Below are 22,941 nucleotides of genomic sequence, written 5' to 3'. Positions count from 1 at the left end.
CTTAACAGTAACAATGGCTTGAACTGGGATGTCATTGTTCAAATCTTGTTTGTACTGGGGAAAATGAGGACAGAGGTAGATGCAGGTGGGACGTATCATCTTACCTTACGCGTATGATAACAAAACACGTGGTACAGGTTGTGTGGGGTGAGCTACTCTGTGCATGGGATCATCCCTGTTGGTATTACTGCTCCTTGACAGAGTCCACTGACAAAACCTGCCTCTAGGCAGATACTTTTAAAGGGTTGGCACTGAGATCCACCACTCGGGTTTCTAAGCCTCATTGTTAGAAACTGTCGTTTGGATGGAGAATTACCGCGGGTGGGCGGTACCCTGCCTGTCATACCGAACCACCTGAACCTCCAAGCGTTCAGACATGTACTCCGAGGCTAGCCCAAAGTAAGACCTCAAGCACTGTTTAACACTGTCAGTGTCCAAACCCCGTGTTAGGTGCATGGGAAGAAACAGTCGCATCCAAAGTGACTGGATTTCAGCTAGCAGGAGACAGCCAATGTGAAACCTTGTGGCACCAGCGGAGCGTGCTGACTGGGGTGTCTCTGTTCCAGCAGACCACAGAGGTACCTGCCACTATAAACACACTGTTTAGCTGGCAGGGGCATCTCTGGGGGGCTGTCAATGACTCGTGATGCCCTCTTATGCCTGCTTGCTGTGCTGTTGGTTGCAGTCGGTTTGTTATTCTGTATTCAGTTGTATCTATATCGCTATACCCAGTGAAATCCTGCCACCTGGAGTGCTCGCTAGTGAAGGTTTAAGTTGCACACCCCAGGAGAGCAGGCGTGCAACAGCACAGCCCTTTCAGTATGCCTTGGGCAAGGGGACACGAGGCATCTACAACCACTGCACTCTTGTCACCTGTAACACTTGCAGTGGATTGAGGAAGGGGCTGTGTCAAAAAAATGTAAACTTTGAGTTATATCCTGAATGACTAGGTAGTCTTGAAGCTCCCTAGCTAGTCTCTGCACAGGTTGAAACAATGAACTAACTTACTGCAATCTAATTTAGGACTGAGGAATGCCATTTTTTAAGGATCAAGATTATCAGTCCCTAATGGTGACTGGTTAATTGTTTGTGCTGTATTAACTGTAATTGTTTTGTGCTCAGTAGGTGGATACACCCGTGAAAGTTTGAGCTTTGACAATTAGTGGTGTATAAGCCAAGTGGGAGTACTGTGGCCTCGCCTTGGCCAGGAGCTGTGTATAAATTGGCTGAGCACCACGTGGTGAGTTGTGGCAGGCAGGGTGGCGCGAACAACAACCGAGTATTTCCATTGCGTGGGCTGCGGAGCGGTAGCTGACAGACGCGTGTGCGAAACTCCTGGAAAGGCATACAGCAGCCTCGCCGCAGGCTGATCTGATTAGTGGCCTGTGCTGACATCTGGCTATAATCAGCGGCGGAGATCAGCGCAGGGGGGAGATGTGGTGACGCGAATGTCTGGCACGGCGTTGAAGCAGAGCGTCCAAGGTGCGAGCATTACGCGGGGCAGCTGAGCTTGACCCAGGAGCTCGATGCTCGTGCTTGACCGTGCCATGCCCCTGCAGCAATAATCAGTGAGGGTCAGTCATGTGTGTGGGAAGTGTTTCCTTGACACTGCCTGTCCTTCACTCAGTCCACTAAATACAATGAACCTCAGTGTCATCTTGTTTGGTGTTCCTTTCCCTCCTGTGATACCATTTTCCTAAACTAATTTTAGTGTTATCCTAAAATGGAAGAGAAGGCTGATATTTTCAAAAATAGAATTAATTTGTAACTATGGTAGTACACTTGGAAATTTTCTAAAGATGATAGTGGGTCAGACACTTCAGACTTGTCTACTCTGCCTGTTAATTGTTTTTCCATAACTTCAGAGCCACAGGGACCTATATCAAGAACCTGTGCTGCAACTACACCAGGCCTGCCAGCTTCTCACACACTATAGGTAGATGCAATGTCCACTCAAGACATTGACTGAGAACGGACTGGAAGGGACCAGCAGCTCTTTTAATCCCTAAATGTTAATAAAAAGCCAGAATAATAATGGGTTGCACCATGTTCCTTTTTGGTACTTTGCCTCACTCATCTCCTCTCTCTGTCCTCAAAGCAACCCAGTGTCACGGGAACCAAGTGAAGGAACATGAGCGATGGTGGTGCTCCCTGGTCCACGTTTCCACCTTGACTGTTCTCATGCCAACTGCCAGCCTGTGATGGAAAGAAGGAAATACCCTCCTCCACAGTCTCCTGCCCTCTCTCAAGCAGGACCACGTGCTCCAGTTGTGCTGCATGCAAATGGCCACAGTTTAACTGAGAACAATGAAGAGCAGAGAAGGGAACCGAGGAACAATTTTTCTGATTCTCTGTCTCCTACTTATAAAACATATCAGAGGGGGTGTAAATACTCTCAGGTTTCCTCAGTCTTACTGCAAAAAGATTACAGCCTTGGGCTGTGAATTTTCTTGGGCAGTTCTAGTTACTTCTTTCATTCAAAGACTATGTGGAGACAGGCAGATAGAAGTCCTGGAAAGTAAAAGTAGTGTGATTCATCTCTGTCTTCAGTACAACGAGATTATTTACTGCCTAGCAGCCCGTGAAGTGGTTCAAGCATAAAGTGCCCTATTGACTTGCTGTTTTGAGGTTAAGCAATACCATCTTAGCAGTGGGGCATTTGTCCATTTCCTCAAGTATGACTCAACTGAAAAAAAAAAAAAAAGTAACTCGGGATGCACACATCTAAGCCAGTATTTAAGATGGGGAACATAAGGTGAGAATATCCAGGGGATCCTTGGTTTCTTGGAAGAGCCAACACATGGCCTATGGGTCTGAGCACAGCAGGCTCACCTAACTCTACAGGAGAAATTTAAGGTCATCTCAGCCTTGCCTACCGCTAGAAGAACCGGCAGTTCTGCAAAGAACAAGGCTAGCTCAGCTCGTTGTCTTCTCAAGAGGAACTAGTTTCCACAGAAACTGAAGGCCCTAAATTTCTGGCTTCCTTTTTGGTTTCCTCCCAGATGCAGTCCTCCTGGCCAACACTCTTGTGCAGCTACTTCATGGCACACAGTAAATACTGGAGGCATCTTAAGAGAGGAAGGAGAGACAGCAGGGAAAAAGTTGAGAGATCAACCATTCATAACCTTACCGGGGTGCAGGGAGAGGCTCCTGAAATGGAGAAACAGGAACCAGAAGGCACTGGAAGGAGAAAAAGGGCTGGTAGGTGGTGGATCAGGACAGAAATTAGCACCTGAGCAGTGACATGAGGCTTTGAGTATGGGTGAGGGGGCGAGGTGCGGGCTGGGTTGTGATGTGAAGTCCACTCTGAATAGTACGAACAGGGAGATTCTTAATAAATACACTGGGCTCTTCCACCTTCTGTCCTTTATACTCCCCAATGCAATTCTAATCAATGGTTTAATAGTACTGATATAATCAATCCAAATTTACTGCAACCGATAATTATCTCAACCGATAATTATATTAATTCTGATGACCCCATAGTGCGTTTCTTATATAATGAGTAGAAGAGTCCTTAGAACATCATTTTGCATCTTTCAGCCTCCATCTGCCATTATGACGTGACTTGGGCTGCCTAATCAGAGTTCATTGGCTCTAGAAACAGGATCATCAGAGACTGAGTAATGAATTTATGTTTTCACAAAAAGACACAGTCTTCTTAAGGTCCATAGCAGGTCTCTGAAAATATCTGGCAATATTAAAAAATGAACCATCAAACCTCAGGGCAAAATGCCTACCCTTCACCTCTCAGAAGGTGTTTTAGCACAAGAGCAGAGAAAAGGCTGATGATGTGTTTCCAGAAAGAAGAAAAATAATAACAACCAGGCAACACAGAGCCACAAACAAAAAATACTTCCAACACCTTCACCTTTTATATTCTTCCTATCTGGACATGCTCTCAAAAAATCTGCCTTGGAGCTGAAAGTTGCAATGAGTGGGGTCCAAAGCATTGTTTCTGTTTCGCAGACTGCAGGGTAGGTTGTGATGGCTCTACCTAACTTTAAAGATGCACATTTTAGTCATCTACATCTGAGCTACCCAGGTGGCACCTGTTTTACACTGAGGTGAAATGAATCGTATCTCAGAAGTGCCCATTGCTCTTCACTGAGGATGACTACATCTGAGGTGAACATCCACAGTGTGGACATAGTTTGGACAGGTGAGTCATTCTTTGTTTCAAAAAGTGAAGTATGATGTAGGAAGAGGCTTGACTTCAAGACGCTGACTAAGAACAACAGGTTGGTTTCTTCCCGACATTCCATTTCAAACTGTTAGTGATTTTTTTTGTGGAATGACATACCTCATCATTGCAGGTACTGGACCAATCTTTCTCTTGCCTACTTGTTATTCTTTATATCTATCGCTAATTAAGTTTTATCTTGTACCTTTTCCCCCTTTTTCCCACTTCTAGGAAATTCTGGTTCTTCTGTAATGATTTTAGTTTCCTTTGTTATTATTATTATATTTAAATATTTAATTCATGACTTGACTAAGCTAACTGCTTAGTACAAGTTATATCTTTTGCTTACACTATCATAGGTGCTTGCTGAGATCTTAGAGTACTTGGTTGTTGTAACGAAAACTTCGATTTCCCTTTTTTTTCTTTGCACATGAGCCCCATGGGGTCTTACCTAAAAATTCTACCATTTTACTGCGCATATTTTCTCTATCTTGCTTTCTTCTTCCCTTTCCTCTCCTTTCTGAATCATGAATGTTGTAAATTCACAGTTGCTTTCATCCAAGCTGTCCTTCAGACAGAATCAAATCTAGTAAAGCCTTCTTTTAGTTGCTTTCTCTACTTTATATATCACATTTATTGCAAATATATTCCAAGAACTTACCAAGCAGCCTCCGGTTGCGTATCTTTCCAAATAGATATCCACTAGTTAAAATTTCTCAGTCACAGGTTCAGTAGGTGGATGACTGTCAGATGTACAAAACAAGGGATGTGGTGTATTTCTTTGCGAGTCCAGTGCAAGCCCTGTTTTATAACCTTTGCCTCTGTTCCTGCAGCCTCTCCCACCCCGTCATTACCGAGTAAGCTATATCCTCTTACATCAGTGAGCCGCATGAGTTCTTTCACTCCGTGTCTATTATACCGATAATATAAAATACATTTGATTGTACACTCATACTTCTAACTTTCTATCTACTCTGACACTTCTTGCACTAATATTACTCACACACCTGAGACTGAACCATGGTACATCGCTACTGTGAGCAAGATAAATCGTACTTCACAGTGTTTTTTCCCCCAGTTATTCCAAATTGCAGACAGATGTTTACATTAGAGATGTTTAAAGTTAGGAGAGATGGTTCCAGTATGATCAAGATCCTCTGACATACCTGGGTACCGTCTATTAGTATCTTGACTATAGGAGCAGTTGCTCTTGTCCGCCAGTAAAGCACATCTTACCAACTCCACGAAAATAAATAGAAAATGAGTTGAGCATGCCTATCAGAGAAAAGCTAAAGAGAGTATCTTTCAGGAAAAAAGCCTTTACTTGAAGTTATATTTTGCTTTCACTACGGAGGAGCAGAGGACCAGAGGACTCTGTTAAATGAACACTGTGGGATTCATGGCAAAAAGCTATTTGTCCTAGAAGTGGGGATGATACATTACTAAAAGTTCTTAATAAGTGATAAAAATAATATAAAATGAAGTCCTGTGTTTTGAAAACTGAATTGGAAATGCAATACTTCATATGAACGCTAATAAAATTATCCAGCTTTTCTTTTAAAGAATATTTGAGCAGCATTTTTCATATCTTAAGTATTTCCATAATCAACCGTTTATCCAACAACTTCCCTACTTTTTAAAAGAACCTGCTGAAATAATGATGAGGAGAAATTGCTTGTACTAAAAACATTTCCAAAAAGTAAGACTTAGACATTTGTTAGACTTTCACTGTATAAAAATGTACAGTGGCTTTATTGACATGTACATTCCATTATGTTTACAGCTGCAAGATATGAGGCACACTCAGTATTGCACTTCATTAAAATTTCAGGCTCAAACATAACCCAGAAGTTTAAATGAAACTGCTGTTGTAATTTAATAATTCTTATACAGGACAAACATTGATACCTTTATATACAGTGTGATACTTGTTACATTTATGCCTTCCTAACACTTTTTTTTAATAACAGTCTAGGAAATAAACCAGAATATTCCTCTTTCCCATCCCCACTTGTGATGCGTTACAATTGTACAAGATTACAAAAAGTCAGTATACAATAATCAATATTTTTTTTCTTTCTCCTGAAAGCCAGCATCATTCATAGTCCACAGACACACAGATCCTTTAATAGCAATTATTTATTTGTAAATGTCCAATGTTTCCTAGCCGATGACTGTAATGGCCACATGCAAACACCTCACAAGTTTTGATGTCTCGGTTCAAAAAATGTCAATTTCTCACAGCAAGAATTATGTACATAGTATTTGGCATCCTTCTTGCACTGTAAATTGTTCCTTTTACCTGGGTTATGAAATGGTCCCATCCTCATCCCAGCTGGACTTTATTGTCAGGACACTTGTGGGATGAGGGCACCTGTTTTGCTCTGGTTAAAAAAAAAAGTCTAAAAAGTGTGAGCATTTCTGCAAACCCCACAACCCAGAGCAAATTCTTCACCGGTGGGTGGATGGACAACATGAAGTGGACATTCTGTTCCTTCAAGTTGTTTACCTTTGGGACCTACAGGAAATTTAAGGGAGAGGGAAAAGAAGGGATCAGTGCTTGCAGATTCGATGTAAATTCAGATAACATACATACATACTACATTTCCTCAAAAAACATATTAAGTGAAGGTAATATGTCTGTATGGATACATGGTAGGCCTTCATTATTGATTCCTTATGAATTGATAAGAGCGAGCAGATAGAAAGGTGCTTTCACACAGTTAAATTCAAGCAAGAAGTCTAAAGGCTAAACACGTAAAGAGAAATATTGCCCTTCAATTAGATCTAACAAAACATGATCACAAATTATTAGTTTCCTAGAAGAGTTGTGTCAAACATTAAATTCATGTTTAAAGGAAAAAAAACAAACACCACAACCACCACCACCAAAAAAGATGAAACAGTAATTAAATAAAGTAATTAAAACAAATCAAATTAATCAAAGTAGAAAAGGCTAAAAAGCTTACAGGAAGAGTAACTGAAATAAACGTCATCAAATCAGTAATGTGGATAAAAATATCACAATCTAAAAGCAAAATCAGTAAATAAGAACAAGAGTTGTACTCTGCAGTAAAAAGTAATTTTAAGGTGTCAACAGAAATTACTTTTTTTTTTTTTTTTTTCTTTTTATATCTTTCATGTAAATATCTTAATCAAAAGGCTGTCCCTTGTTTTTAACAGCAAGGAAAGTAACATGATCTAACGAGATCAGTATCAAATCAATGGCAGGTAAGTCAGAAACTAAGGCACCAACAATATTTTGCACATGGCAGGTACCTAAGCTCAGATACATGTTTTAATAGCAGCGAGTTAAATTTTTCAGTATCATTGTAGTACACCATGTCGCATCTCGGGTCTGAATGGTACAGGTAAATTCAAATGTCTTTCTGTAACAAAGTAACGTTTAAAGGATCAGTCTGATCACACTGTCTGTATTATTGGCAGGAAAAATCAAAAGCATGCGTAGAGGAAACCCATTTTAGTATTATTCTGATACTGAATGTGACCCTAAAAATTATCAGCAAGATAAGACAAGAACATCAGTTAGAACTAATTACTAATCTCAGAACTTAGTTTGCTGAATTTGCTCTGTAACAATACTACCTGCAGGACAGTGTGGGAGTTCTTCTTTAGGGATGCTTGTCATTCTTTGGAAATCATCATGGCAAGCGTTGCAAAAATGTGTTGTCCCAAAACAGAAAAAAACAGCAACTGAACAGCAGTAGCGGCATTTGTACTCTAAGAAATCCGTACCGTGTTTGGGACACATCTAAATAGAAAGAAAATAAAAACTGATAAATGAAAGAGCAATGCTGTAACAATCTAAACAACACATTTCTACATTTTTAGTGTATATTAGCATCATGTGATACAAATAATTGTGAATGACTATGAATGGCTCACACACTAAGGAAAAGCTTTAGAATTAGATAAGAACTTCAGTACAAATTTTTTGCTTACCTGAGCCCTTGAAACATCAGAACATGCACCACAAATAAGCTCTCTTGGATCATAGTCATCTCCTTGTCCAGCCTCAGCATCACAACGAGCTTCGCCACCAAAATATGCCTAAATTTCATACAGGAATGGTTGGACATTAAACAACAGACAACTGGTATCTTAACAAAATCGTTTTGCAATGGGAAAATGATGAATAAAGGCCATTACTGTAGTCTCCACTATCCTGAGTAACTCTTGACTCTGACTCTCTATACATGTTTTAGAGGCACTGACACAATGTCTCGATCTCAGGACAGACAAGACTAAAAATTGTACAACATGCTCTGCTCTATGCTAGTGACTGCAAGGTATGGCTTTGGAAACAGTATTTAGATATTCTATAAACTGTGCATTAGACAGACTGAGGATGCCTTCTGCCAGCAGAGCTTTTCACCAGCCAAAGGGAGTATCAGTTTTTATGCTCATGTGGGATCCTTTATAATTAGAACTTTTCTATATAATAATCTTATAAGTTTTCTATTTTATAGACAGGCATTACACTTTCTCATGTTATTCTACCAGGATACATGAGGGACAAAAATGTACCAGGTAGGACTGCCAAATCTGATGAATTTCTTCATAAAGTATTTTCACATGGAGTGGTGAGATGAGGTGAGGACTAACATCCTTGCTTCCTTCATTACCATCTTATTAACTGATTAGACAATACATAGAATTCTTGCTCTCAGCATTCTCTCCTTTTTGCAGTGACAATTAGGGCTCTGTGACTGCAAAAGGCTAGGGAAAATGGTCTCAAGGCAAGTATGAGGAAGGATAAAATTAAGCAGACCACCTTCCCCTAAACTCTGCAGACTAAAAGAATAAGACCTTCCTACGGGCATTGGGCATGTTAGAGCATTAGATTGAAATTTGTGTTGAACTGGAGCTGGAGAAAGGGAAAAAAGTTATAAATTAGTTAATTGAATAGTACTGTTAAGACATATGGGTGCAGTATGAAAGGGAATAATGAGATACAAGGGAAGGAAAAAAGAGGGAAACAAGAAAAACACTCAAATCAGCTTCAGATGAAAGAAGCAATGGGAAGGTGTCACTGACAATCTACAATTTCTCTAACCATATTTAAACAATATTTGTCTCTTCCCTGCTGGTGGAGTGATCAGGCTGTTTGTATACGTTTTTTCTCTTGATAAATTTCATGTACTCTGCCTGAAGAAAATTATACACAGATGACCCAGAGCCCAGCAGGCTAGATGACACATACCCTGTTTCTATATATCTGTTTTCATTCTTCTAGCTCACCTGGCCATCGGGTCTGTAATTTCTACACTCCAAAGGAACTCAAGATGTTAAGATCTGAACTTAGGCATAATCACTTAAGCATTTCATTAACCCCCCATATTGAACAACTGAACTAACACTTCTAGCGTCATGAATCAAAACTGAGAATACACTTTCCCGTCTTTTAAGACTATTGCTGGGGAAAAACACACCAATAGGCTTGCAGAAGAGGTCATTTTTCTGCCTCAAATTTGCTGTTTACTAAAGTTCTACTGAGCTCCAAGTCAGGCAAAAGGTGCCCAATTCAGGTGAAATCTTAGTGACAAACTCCCTATATCAAAGAGTTAAAATGAAACCGATGTTTACAGCATTTTGATGCTCACATAAAGAATGAGGTGGAAGTATGACAAAGGGATGGTTGGAATTCTGCTACAGTATCATCTGCACATTCTTTTAAGAAGGCTATCGCCTCAATCTGTGTTTGGTTTCTGAATTCCTCTGTACATACTTTTGAGCTTTACAAAGTAAGACACTATGTACGTCTAACTTGCTCAATGTTTGTTTTTGTTTTTAATTCCTTTTCATTTTTTAAGGTTTAACGTAATTTCTTTTCCTGCTTTCCTACCCCATACACAATATATTAAATATTTGTTGCATTCTTTAAAAAGTGACCTTTTGAAACTTATGATAACATACATTTAATTTGAGAAAATACTAATAGTCATACCTTTTTGCATTTGTAGCAAACATAATAAGCATATCTGTTCATGGCATAGCCAGCTGGGTCATTATAAAATCTAACACCTGGTGTTGTGATGGCCTCACTCTTGTGCAACCCTTCATACTCCAATCTCATCAGTGCTTTTCTCCTCACATCTTCATAGAGTTCTTTGATTGGATCAAGCAAATCCTTTAATACTGTGTGATTGATTTTGTTCTAAAATAATAATAATAATAAAAAAAAGCAATTAAAATATCTTGCATCTTTATTACAATACCTGTAGTAACTTGTATTGTGGTCAAACACAAATAGCACAATGGATGTCATAAGAACATAAGCATTCGGGTAAGGGACATTTCCAAAAAAAATAAAAGGTTGATAAATATTTCATTTGATTCTGGAATACATTTTTAACAAAAATGGCTTTTTGTTATATGAAATCAACAGCCCTCACAACAGACTGTAACAACCACAAAGGGATGGTAAACCTAGCACAGGAATATTCTGCTTATCTGTTTTCTCTAATTTTGCTCCTTTTTGACTTACCACTCAACAATTAAGAATAATGATGTTTCGTCCTCCATACCAAGTCTTTATGATTTAAGAATTACAAGCTATTGCTATAAATTACCAAAAAGCAGCACAAAGGAAGAAACACAGCATGCACAAATGCCCGACAAATTTAACATTCCTATGGCTTTAAGGTGCTTCTCTGCAGATACCATGCAATTCTTCAGTTCTGCACTTCTGCCACTGATAAGCAAAGCAGATTTAAAAGGTGTACGTAAAATGGAGAATCCCGGTTTCCTGCTTGAGACAATGTGAATTAAGATTACCTCTTCCCCTTTCCCCCGAGTGCCTAAAATGGGAATTTACAAGCAGATTTGTGCTAAGAATAAAACAGCATTAAGGTAATGTCTTCATTATGCTTACTTCTTAAGAGGAGCCTTACTTTAGGGAATAGTAGGGAAGGTAAAAAGATACATCAGTGAGATGCATCCATCATCTTTTTTAGAGACACGACAAATTAAGGAAACAAGTGATGTATATCCAATTTATATTACAACAAGCAATATAGTATTTTAAAAAGTGGGGGGGAGTGGGGGGAGAGAGAGTATTAGGTAATTCGTTTAATCTATGCAGTAAACACATAGATCATTTACCTTGCAAATAGGACAGGACATAAACCCAAAAGTTATCCTTGGCCCAAGCCATCTGTTTTCTAGTACACGTTGACAGCATTGCAAATGGAAAACATGGCTGCAGTCCAACTTTAGAGAAAAAAAAGAACAAACGAACATTGAAGTTACATTAACTACTAAAATGTAAGTAGTTACTTGCTTTTAAGTAGCAACATATACAAAATACAAAATTAATTTACTTAAAATCCCGGAGGACCCCTACTTTCCTCTTAATAAAGAAATGAATGAATATTAAATGTTTGTTAAAATCATAACCCTTCCATTCTAGAACAATCAGTGGCTGTATAAAATATATATGATGTGTATCTGTTATCTTGTTTTTCTCATTTATTAAAAAAAATATATTTCAAATAAAGTAAACATAGCAAGTTAAGTTGATACAACCTGCTTATTTGAAATAGGAGTAATTCCAGGAAAAAGAAAACATTTCAAGTAACTTAAGTTAGTGGATCTATTCTGAAAATTTTACCAGTGTGATTTGAAGGACTTTATATTTTAGCTTCTTCAACATTTAATATTAAAACCACTATATTATCTTTCAAAAAGGAGGGAGGGAAGATGAACCTGGATAGCTGGTGCTGCCGAAAGTGCTTCAGTGAAACAGATCATACACATGTCATCAGCATCTTGTTTAAGAGTGGTAGCATTCTTATCACAACCATGCAAACATGGCAGACAGTGCTCTTCATTCTTAACACCTCCACATGGATGACCGCAGGGATGTGTCTTGCTGCAGGCAATTTTAGCATACTCCTATTAAAAGTAAACAATCATCTTACTTCTCCCTCCAAAGATGAGTTTGATACCATGCTACTTTTTGAAGGATTGCTGGTTCGTGCAATAAACTGAGATGAAAGAATCACTATTCATACTGCTGTCCACTGCTAGAGGAGGTACTCGAGAAAAAACTGAACATTTTGTGTACATTAAGTAGAATTCATATCTTCAGTTACCATAAAGTATCACTCCTGAATAGCAATGGCATAAAGAAGCCATTATTTTTAAATTGTAACATTTCCTTTTAATATACAGAGAAATATTATTTAATCTTCCACATGTATTTTGTATATTAAGCACCTCCCATGTAAACACTGCTTGCCCTGTATTAAAACACATTATGAGCTATTAACTAGCATAAAATGCTTTTAGAAATGATGCTTATATGAAAATGATATTTTAACCACCTCTAATTTCAAGCCCTAGTAAGTAGAAAACTATTGTAATTTACCAAGAAGCCAACAATGAATCGAGCCGAAATATTATTACAATAATATAATATATAGGCTGAGAGAGAAAAAGAAGATGTAAACGTGCAACACAAACAGAAATAAATAGTGTACCCTAAAAAACTGGTTGGGATTTGGCCCTCTGCCAAACATACCTCTGTACCTGGACTGTAAGGGCATAAAACCACTCAGGACACATGCATACAATAAATAGGCAAATCTGGCCAAACAACCCCAGATCTTGTACGTTTTATGCTCACATAATATATACAGGCTACATAATATACACAAACTACAAGCTTTCCAGTACACTAGACTTTATGTTGACAGGGTGTATTTAACTTTTTATTTGGAATACTGCTGTGAAATCCTGAGATACTTTTGAAGATAATGAAACTACCTAGTATTTCAGTTGAGTATTGGTGTTTTTAGCTTATAATTAAGCTAAACATTTACCAAATGGGCAGTATTTGAATCATATTACAATACTCAATTTTCAAACCTTTTTCATGAGAGAACTCATTTGAAATGGACCACAAGGGTAAAGTTTACTCAAAATAAGGTCTGATGCTACAGTCTTTTCTATTTTATGCATCTCCCAATGACTGATAATTATTAATACACACCTGGCAATCTGTGTCAGAACAAACGCTTCCCACTGCTGATAATTCTGTTCCACTCCTACAACCACAGAAACGACACGCTTCGGAACTGCTGGTGGTCGGTTTGCCTATGTCCACAAAAGGAAACAAAAATGAAAACTGTTGTAACAAAACATAACTGACCGATATCCTAAAAACAGACAATCACATAATACAACCAACCAAACAATAACTCTTACACATTTAAATGTCTTATTTTTATTAACAAACAGTAATCAAAAGCATTTCCCTCAAGCAAGTGAAAATACTTTTTTTTTTTTTTGTCAAATGCTCAGGTAAAAGGCAAGTATAAACAGGAAAAAGAACAGCTAATACAAGTTGTTTTACCTGTCTGTTCTCTGAACTCCACCATAGCTTTCATAGTCTTAGAATCTGCTAATGCCATCAGCCAGAAAAGCTTGGTCCTACCACAACCCTCATGAAGATCAACTTTGATAGCTTCTTCTTCTTCTTTGAATACCTGTCAGGTCAATCAAACAGATAATAAATAGCATTTCTATGTTATTTTTGTCACTCTCTCTTTGGATTCTGAACAGATATTTTAAAGTTTCTGTCATATTTGTCTTCTACAAGCTATTTTTCTTTCATAGATCCTGTACATTGTACATATAGCAGAGTGGATAGAGGTTTTGTGTTTTTAAAAGTAAGAATACATAAAATTATCACTCAGTATAACACAACTGGGAAGCAATAGTGCAGCAATGCTAAGAAAAGAGTTAGACAACATTTTTTCTAATTTAAAAAATACAGAACTTGGAGTTCCTAACTGCTATTTAACTACTTCCGTATGCCACAGAGTACTAAAAGCATAAGACAACATCAGAAATACCTTCACATAACCATGTCAGAAGTTTATCAAAACAGCACTGATAGTTATGGTTGCTATTTATAATACTATGTACTATATAATGGCAGTTATATAATACATAAATATAATAACATTTATCATGTTCGCATAAATACGCAGTGAATACTTTTAGCTAAAATCAGGAAAATTATTATTTTTTTTTTCAAAATCAAAAAGCTGCATCAGATCCTTAATGGACTTTATGCAGTCTCTTTTTCTCCTTTCCTAAGTTTCAAAGGAAGTTCTCTTTTTATCTATTCTACCTGTAATGCAATAAAATATTTTTCCTGTGCATAGGTGTATAAACTATGTTTTAATTTATACTGGAATCAGAAAAGAAAAACCCTAATAGCTTCACAAAGGATTCACCTAAGCAGGCCATCGTAAATTACAGGTTGTCCTATCTTGAAAGGAGAGAAAATACAATAACAAGTTATGTATGACAGAAGTTGGACAAAGTAAAGGAAGCTAAGAGAAAATAGGAGACAGGGAACATGACAGAATTTAAAGTTTAAATTGAGGGGCTTGACATGAAAGATGTAAAGGTAAAGGTGGTAAATAAAGATTAAAAGTTTAAACATGCTTTTAGAGGTGAATACGAAAATCTGATAAGTAGCTATTTTGGACAGATTAAAGGAGAGAAGTGAGGATTTCTATGAGATAAGAACTTACTTTTATCAACTGTAATCTGAACAGGCTATATAGGAGAAATCAGAAAAATAAATGAGACTAGACTGTGCTGTGACATGACTGAAGTATAGACACACAAAATCATCTTCTTAAGATGACAAAACAGAAAAATTTCAAAGGGGATTGCAGAGATCCATGCGGAAAAATAGAAGACAACGGAGGCACATGGAACTTCTAGGCTGAATTTACATTGCAAATGCTGAGGCATCAAGGAAGAGATCTGTAGGGGGAAACTCTTGGGGCCAATGATCTGATATTTACATCACGTGTACTCAGGACTAGCTGATCCCTTGCACTGACTGCTCATTAGGAGCTGAATTGCACTAGGTGTGTCTCTGGACCTTTTACTGTTTTTCTTTGTTGTTGTTTGTTTTTTTTTCTTTCTCCTGGAAGGAATCCAATTCAGGTGCTCCAAGGCTGCTCTACCAAATCAAAGCGTGATAAGGAGAGATAATCATGTCTGCTTCAAAAGCACATTCCTGATCCTAAGTAAAACACTAATGTAGACTCATTCTAGGAGAGGGCGAAGAGAAATGAGGTCTAATGAATTAGCTTTATTAATGAGGTCTATTATTTTAACCTCTGTACAAATATAAGTAGTCACAGGAAAAGGGGAAAATAAAGGCCTGCAAAAACATGAAAGAGGGTGTTGAGAAAGAGGAAATATTCAATAGTTTCAAAAGTAACAGCATCTTCAGTGTAAATTGCAATTGGAAAAATAAATATTCCAAGAATATATGTTGAGGCTTAGACATGAAGAGGATAAAAGGGTAACACAAAAGAACACTAAACAGCAAAGTACACAGCGATTTGTAAAAACTCATCTAGGTAAGTCAAAGAGGAAAGACATTTCATCCCCAAAAGGAAAACAAGACAAAACAAAACAAAAAATCAGGAAGTTTTCAAGCTTATGGATAATGACAACATATTTCTGTGTGAAAAGACAGTGAGGGCTGGAGAAATACTGAAAAATAAGAGAAGACTGACATAAGGGAACCAATAGGAAAATTTGTTGTCAAGTGGTGTTCCTGGATATTAAAAAAAATAAGCATTTAAACATGAAGGGGTTCACAAGCAACTGACTCATGATAGAAGTAGTAAAGGAGATATAATTTAAAAGGAATAAAGAACAAAATATACTTAAGAAAGGCTATGTAGTTCCTAGATGTTTCCTAACTATGTTCCTAGACAATGTTAGAATGAGAGAAAAAAGCTGACATAGTCTAAGAATTAGAATTGGGAAATGCTACGTGATTTTCACATGTTCTTCAAAAGGTAACAGACAGAGGAATTTAACTAAAACAGAACAAAGAATTAAATGAAAACTTCTCTACCCCGTCACCATAATAAAAGCAAATAGCATTTTCAGGATTGAATCTTCCAACTACCATTTGCTTGTATATTAAGTGGTGAAATGCACATAATGTCTGCAGTGCATACGACATGAATACTCTACCTGTCTCTGATGAGTTTTTGTTCGTCGATGGAGATGAAGGAATCGGTCACAATCTGTACACAAATTCCCACAGGCATTACATAAAATGATTGCAGCAGTTTCACCATCATCATGGTTATCACACATCGGCTGAAAAAAATAAGAAACATTATTAAATAATTCTCTATTAAATCGTTCATTTACTTTCATGTGTTTTTATTCTCCCCTAACGCTACCTCCCAAATAAATAATAGAGGATAAAGAGCTTGTATAGATTATTAATTGTATATTTCAAATAATTACTATCTAAATAATCAGATCTGGACTCAAAAAGCCCCTGTTTACTGCATCAGTTCTTCCAATATTCTTCATCTCTTATTTTATGTGAGGTAGTAAAGATCTATTATACAAAAATATGTTTGAGACATCATTTTCAACAGAAAATTTTTTACACAGAAAAAAAATGTGCTAACATGGGTTACAGGCACATTAACAGAAAAGTTAATAGACATACAAAATATTTGCCCTTAATTCTTTTATATGATAAGTTTAGTCTGTTCAAGCACCTAATATAAATTGTAGATCATCTACAACTCTGAGAGAACGCAGCCCAAGCAAAAAGCTTCAAAATCTACCATAAATTAACTTACTGTATAGATACATTTTTAATTTAACACAGACAGTTCTATTTTAGAGTTCAAGATATCTGTACAAACAGTTCAATGACTGACTTTGATTATGGCTATCTCTGAGACCAAGTTTCCCCTGTATTCCAGAACATGCAATTTCCATGGTATTGCTCCTGCAACTTAGAACTAAATCTTTAACAGCAGCATTCCTGGTAGAGGGAAACACACTTCATCTCAAAATTTGAACATCCTGTTATAAAATGGGACTGGGGATTTTTGGGCTGGGTTCAGCAGCTTGTATGCCTGCTTGCCTATGTTTTGGCTGCTCCTCTAACATTTTCCCTAGTTCAGATAAGCCCCAGTTTCTAACTTTTTTCTTCCTATCTACAAACTAGACCATTGTTCTGGTTTTCTTATCCCCTACTGCTTGTCTCTGTGGAACAACACAGGAAGCCTAAGGCAATGAAACTCTTCCTGTGAAAGCAAAGACAGATGAAATGGGTTCAGTCTGATTTCATAAAGTCAATCTTTTTTATTATGGAATTCATGTTTCTAGTTCAGCTATTTAATTACCTGACAAAAAATCCCTACTACAGGCCTGCCCTAAAATGGTTCATTAAATTATTTTAAAATTAAATTAATTAATTTTAAAAAAGCAATAAGGCTTTTCAACTTCTAAAGCTGTTCCATTGAATCATACACTGAAACAAAGATGACTTTCTAGGTATAAAAACTCATAAAAACTCATCCATGAAGAAATGGTTGGTGACCTGGTACGGCACTTGGATGTGCACAAGTCGATGGGGCCGGATGGGATCCACCCAAGGGTACTGAGAGAACTGGCAGAGGAGCTGGCCAAGCCGCTTACCATCATTTATCAACAGTCCTGGCTATCGGGGGAGGTCCCAGTTGACTGGCGGCTAGCAAATGTGACGCCCATCTACAAGAAGGGCTGGAGGACTGACCCGGGAAACTACAGGCCTGTCAGTTTGACCTCAGTGCCAGGGAAGCTCATGGAGCAGATTATCTCGAGAGTCATCACGCAGCACTTGCAGGGAAAGCAGGCGATCAGGCCCAGTCAGCATGGGTTTATGAAGGGCAGGTCCTGCTTGACGAACCTGATCTCCTTCTATGACAAAGTGACACGCTGGGTGGATGAGGGAAAGGCTGTGGATGTGGTCTACCTTGACTTCAGCAAGGCTTTTGACACCATCTCCCACAGCATTCTCCTCAAGAAACTGGCTGCTCTTGGCTTGGACTGGCGCACGCTTCGTTGGGTTAGAAACTGGCTGGATAGCCGGGCCCAAAGAGTTGTGGTAAATGGAGTCAAATCCAGTTGGAGGCCGGTCACTAGTGGCGTTCCCCAGGGCTCGGTGCTGGGGCCGGTCCTCTTCAATATCTTCACTGATGATCTGGATGAGGGCATTGAGTGCACCCTCAGTAAGTTTGCAGATGACACCAAGTTAGGTGCGTGTGTCGATGTGCTCGAGGGTAGGAGGGTAGGATCCTCTGCAGGAGGATCTGGATAGGCTGGACCGATGGGCTGAGGTCAACTGCATGAAGTTCAACAAGGCCAAGGGCCTGGTCCTGCACCTGGGGCGCAATAACCCCAAGCAGAGCTACAGGCTGGGAGATGAGTGGTTGGAGAGCTGCCAGGCAGAGAAGGACCTGGGAGTGATGGTTGATAGTCGGCTGAATATGAGCCAGCAATGTGCTCAGGTGGCCCAGAAGGCCAACAGCATCCTGGCCTGTATAAGACACAGTGTGGCCAGCAGGGCTAGGGAGGTGATCGTCCCCCTGTACTCGGCTCTGGTGAGGCCGCACCTCGAGTACTGTGTTCAGTTTTGGGCCCCTCGCTACAAGAAGGACATGGAGGTGCTTGAGCGAGTCCAGAGAAGGGCTACAAAGCTGGTGAGGGGCCTGGAGAACAAGTCTTACAAGGAGCGGCTGAGGGAGCTGGGCTTGTTCAGCCTGGAGAAAAGGAGGCTCAGGGGTGACCTTATCGCTCTCTACAGGTACCTCAAGGGAGGCTGTAGCGAGGTGGGGGTTGGTCTGTTCTCCCACGTGCCTGGTGACAGGACGAGGGGGAATGGGCTTAAGTTGCGCCAGGGGAGGTTTAGGTTGGATATTAGGAAGAACTTCTTTACCGAAAGGGTTGTTAGACACTGGAACGGGCTGCCCAGGGAAGTGGTGGAGTCACCATCCCTGGAGGTCTTTAAAAGATGTTTAGATGTAGAGCTTAGCAATATGGTTTAGTGGGGACTGTTAGTGTTAGGTCAGAGGTTGGACTTGATGATCTTGAGGTCTCTTCCAACCTAGAAATTCTGTGATTCTGTGATAAATTTTGGGAAGCCAAAATTTAAAGATTAAAAGATTTAAAGATTAAAGATGCATCTTTGCTTATGACCTTGCAAAAAGTGCTCTAGGCTTCATGTTTTTTCTTAGTTGAGCAATATTCTGTGCTGAATTTTAAAAAAGTTACACAGAAGTCTCTTGACTTTCTAGAGAGTCTTTTCTTAATCACCTCAGAAACCTTTCATGTCTCATACGCTTTTTGTGATACTGGAAAATACTGACAGAAACTTGATTCATCCACTGTATTTCATATTAAAGTTGTAAATCCTCTGGCTGAATGGTAGCTTTACTAAATTGATTCAGAGAGTTTCTTTCTTTTCAGGGTAAGCACTCTCCCACTTAGATCTGGAAGACAAAACTAAATTGCAAATAAATAGTTCTTGAGGAATACAAACTAATTGACTCTATTATGTTATAAAGATCCAGATATAAAGGAAAAATCTCTTATAGAAGGCATCATATTAACTGAGTCAATCTGTTCTCAAAAATCCATCCTACAGGTCCTCAATGCACCCTGCAACAATTGCTACCTTATTGTTGATTTAAGTTCGAATTTCCATTTCTGAGCAGTATTTGCTTAGAGGACAGATACTTCAAACGTGTATGTACAATTTCCATGGGGGACAGAGGGTGGAATAAGGCTAGGCCAAATTCAGCTTTCCCTGTCACTTATTTGAAATTATTTGAATACTGAATAAATCCAAATAAAGAAAGAAAGATGAATTCCAATCTCACCATCTGTTTCTGTTGTCCATCCTTTCCCATCCATCTTCCTGATGACAGTCTATCAACATGATCCTGATCAAGTACACAGAGGGATGCTAGGGCCAGCCACAACTATTGAAAGACAAGGTAGAATTAAATGTTTTAGAAAAAGTAAATTAAAAAAAAATCCAAATACAAAAAATTTAAACTTTGACAGCTACGAGTAACACTGTTACCTGAAACTTCTACTATCATTAGCTGAAACCTGCCCATATAATGCAAGTTTTTTTTTTTTTTTTTTTTTTTTGTTTTGTTTTCCGAAATAAGTCAAGCACACAATAAAACTTACTGAACTTTTGGGAGCTACCTTGCTTCTTTCAACTATGGCACTTTATGGTTGTAACTTTGGTAGTTATAGCACACAAGAGAGAAACAGTGAAGAAAGATCAAGCAGGGTATATTATAGAAATGTGGAAAAGACAGGAAACAATTAACACTTGTATATCATCCCAAAGCATTGCAGATTTTGTACGGAGAGGAGAAAATTGAAGTAGACAGACTAATCAAAAAAGTAACTTTATGTCAGTGAGATTCATTTCCCTATGTTCTCTCCTCACTGTACTGGGCATTACCTAGAAAGGGGTTGTGAGCTAAATATCCTTCAGGCTTCACAGGAAGGTTTTCTCTCTTCTCCATTGACTACAGTGAAATCCTAAAGAAATTAGCTACATGAGGATAACTTGTCAGCAGGCCTGCAACCCAAACTGAAATGCACTTGACAGGTGCATTTTAGAATTGCTTTTGAACAAAAGCAATTGAACAAGTTTTTGATCAAGTTTTGATTTCAACAAAATGGCTTTTGTTGAAAAACGAATAGAATACCCCCAGAAATGTGCACTTTCATGACAGGACTAAGTTCATTCGCAAGGAGAGCTGGCCTCATGTTCAGGGCTCCTCTACAACCTGATTAAATTAACACAGTGACAGCAGGAGCTACTGGTATTCTTGAGACAGTGTCTTCAAAAAAGCCAATAATATATTAGTAAGAAGGTGGAATAAAATCCTGGCACAGCCTTTATGATGGAAAACAACATAAGTGTTGAATGCATGCAACCATTGCAAATCTCTTCTTTTACTCAATATTATATTATTATATTATCTGTACTGTCTAAGATGGAAAGATTGCCATGATTTACAGGTATGCTTTCAGTGGAATTTCAAGCAATCTATTGAAGTTAGTCTCTATTTCTGTAAAAGATTTATAGAAGAAGTAAAGACAGAAAGAAAAAAAAACAGACTCAGCAAATTATTTTTCATTTTGAGGCTAAAACACGAAGTTTAGCTTAGTTGTGATAATGTTTTTTTTTTTTTTTTTTTTTTTTTTTTTTCCTGAGTGTTTTTATAATTGCTTTGAGATGTGACAGCTGATGACCTAGAAGTCAAACCACTTAAAATGATAGCATAGAGAGCTGGAGAAAGACAGCTGATACATATTGTGCAATTTTCCATGCAGATCACATAAATTTAGTTAAAGGCAAGTTTCACTAACTTAAAGCAGAATTACTTCAAGAATATACACTTATTCTTCTCTTTAGAGGTATGTAAGATGCAGACTTAATCAAAATTCTGTTTTTACCACAAATAAAACAACTCAATCTACCATGACACGAAGAAAGCAAGACTTTTATTAGGAAAAACAGTGACTGATTTAAGTAATAACCTAACATTATGCACAGAGCTAAATTCAGACAATGTAAGCTGTATGCTGTATACATTATTTCCTGAGAAAACCCACAAGGGAAATATTTGCTGAAGAACAGGAAGGCTCTTCCTACTGCATGTTTGCAATGAACTAATGTCAAATACAGTAAAATTCTTACTCTGGTTGTTGCAATGCACCTCACTGGTGATCGGTATTCTTCTTCCATTTTGGTCAGAGCTATGATGGTTTCAGCAATAGCATTTTTTGTCACACGGGACCAAGCTTCTGACAGATGACCCTGTTAAAGAAGGAACTATATGTAAATGTCTCAAAGAATTTATTACGTTTTTTTATTAATATTTAAAACAACTAAAATTGAATTGCTACAAGCAATGTTAAGTTAGGATTTCAGCTTCAAATAGAAAAAGAGTAAGTCAGGGATGACTGACAAATCATGTTTTCAAATCCAACAAATCTGGTAAAATGAATCCTCAAATAGTCAGGTGACTGACTGAGGTAGAATCTAGGATAGAAAAGAACAGAACAGCATTATTCAGATGGAAGGGATTTTCCAAGATCATCTAGATCAAATGCCTGACAACTTCAGGGCTACCCAAAAGTTAAAGCATATTATTTAGGGCATTATCCAAGTGCTTCTTGAACAGTGACAACAGGCATAGGGCATCAATCACTGAATTAACATTGCTTATATCTCTGTGACACTGATTTAACTCTTTTAAAATATACATATTATGATCACTTTGATTATATATTTGCTTTCCTACAGGTCAATTTTGAACAAATAAATAGCAATCTAGTATTTTGTTTTCTCAGTTTAGTGGCTGGACTTCACAGCTGTTAAAAGCACAGTACTCAAACCCTTCTTTGAACTCAATCATGTGTTCATGGAACTTCCTGTCATACTAGTCCTAACAGTGCCAAGCATTTCATAAATCTTCATCTTACAAACTTCCTGTGTGCTAAGGACCATGGCAACTTCAAACATAAAATGAGACTGAGAGTCTGCACCACAGCTCTCAAACATTTTGTGTACTGTAGTTCTCCCTCTATGGAAACCAGGAGTGGTAGTGGAGCCAGCACACAACTTTCTTACATCATTAAGTATGGGTGACACACAGGCTGGGAAGGGTCGTCACAGCAAACAGACTTAGTTTAAGAGATTGGAGACCAATCCTATAAACCACTTCAGAAGTTTCAAGTTTGAGATGATGCAGGATGAACTTACTCTTCCCCCTGCAGTATATGTATGAAGTATATTTTGGATACTCAAAGTGTTCATTAGCTTAAGTTGAAGCTGGGAACATCCAGCATTTAGACAGGAT

At 38.2% G+C, this 22,941-nt stretch overlaps 1 protein-coding gene across 18 annotated transcripts in view; it reads right to left on the bottom strand.

Annotated features, from left to right (window-relative positions):
• Positions 1-5,900: 5,900 nt before the first annotated feature.
• Positions 5,901-22,941, bottom strand: part of MYCBP2 (MYC binding protein 2) — a 194,981-nt gene continuing 177,940 nt past the window's right edge. For all 18 annotated transcript variants that reach the window (XM_035320138.1, XM_035320146.1, XM_035320190.1 and 15 more), the window contains 11 exons: positions 21,777-21,896; positions 19,927-20,028; positions 16,229-16,357; positions 13,563-13,695; positions 13,200-13,303; positions 11,912-12,100; positions 11,309-11,416; positions 10,152-10,361; positions 8,147-8,254; positions 7,790-7,955; positions 5,901-6,701 (listed from right to left, as the gene is read on the bottom strand). In XM_035320138.1, coding sequence (XP_035176029.1) covers positions 6,586-6,701; positions 7,790-7,955; positions 8,147-8,254; positions 10,152-10,361; positions 11,309-11,416; positions 11,912-12,100; positions 13,200-13,303; positions 13,563-13,695; positions 16,229-16,357; positions 19,927-20,028; positions 21,777-21,896 — 1,485 coding nt within the window. In that variant the 3' untranslated portion in view covers positions 5,901-6,585. The remainder of the gene's footprint in view (positions 6,702-7,789; positions 7,956-8,146; positions 8,255-10,151; positions 10,362-11,308; positions 11,417-11,911; positions 12,101-13,199; positions 13,304-13,562; positions 13,696-16,228; positions 16,358-19,926; positions 20,029-21,776; positions 21,897-22,941) is intronic.

This window comes from Oxyura jamaicensis, chromosome 1 (assembly GCF_011077185.1).
Source record: "Oxyura jamaicensis isolate SHBP4307 breed ruddy duck chromosome 1, BPBGC_Ojam_1.0, whole genome shotgun sequence".
Lineage (NCBI taxonomy): Eukaryota > Metazoa > Chordata > Aves > Anseriformes > Anatidae > Oxyura > Oxyura jamaicensis.
The sequence above is the reverse complement of the archived record's forward strand: the minus strand, read 5'-3'. Positions and strand labels throughout refer to the sequence as shown.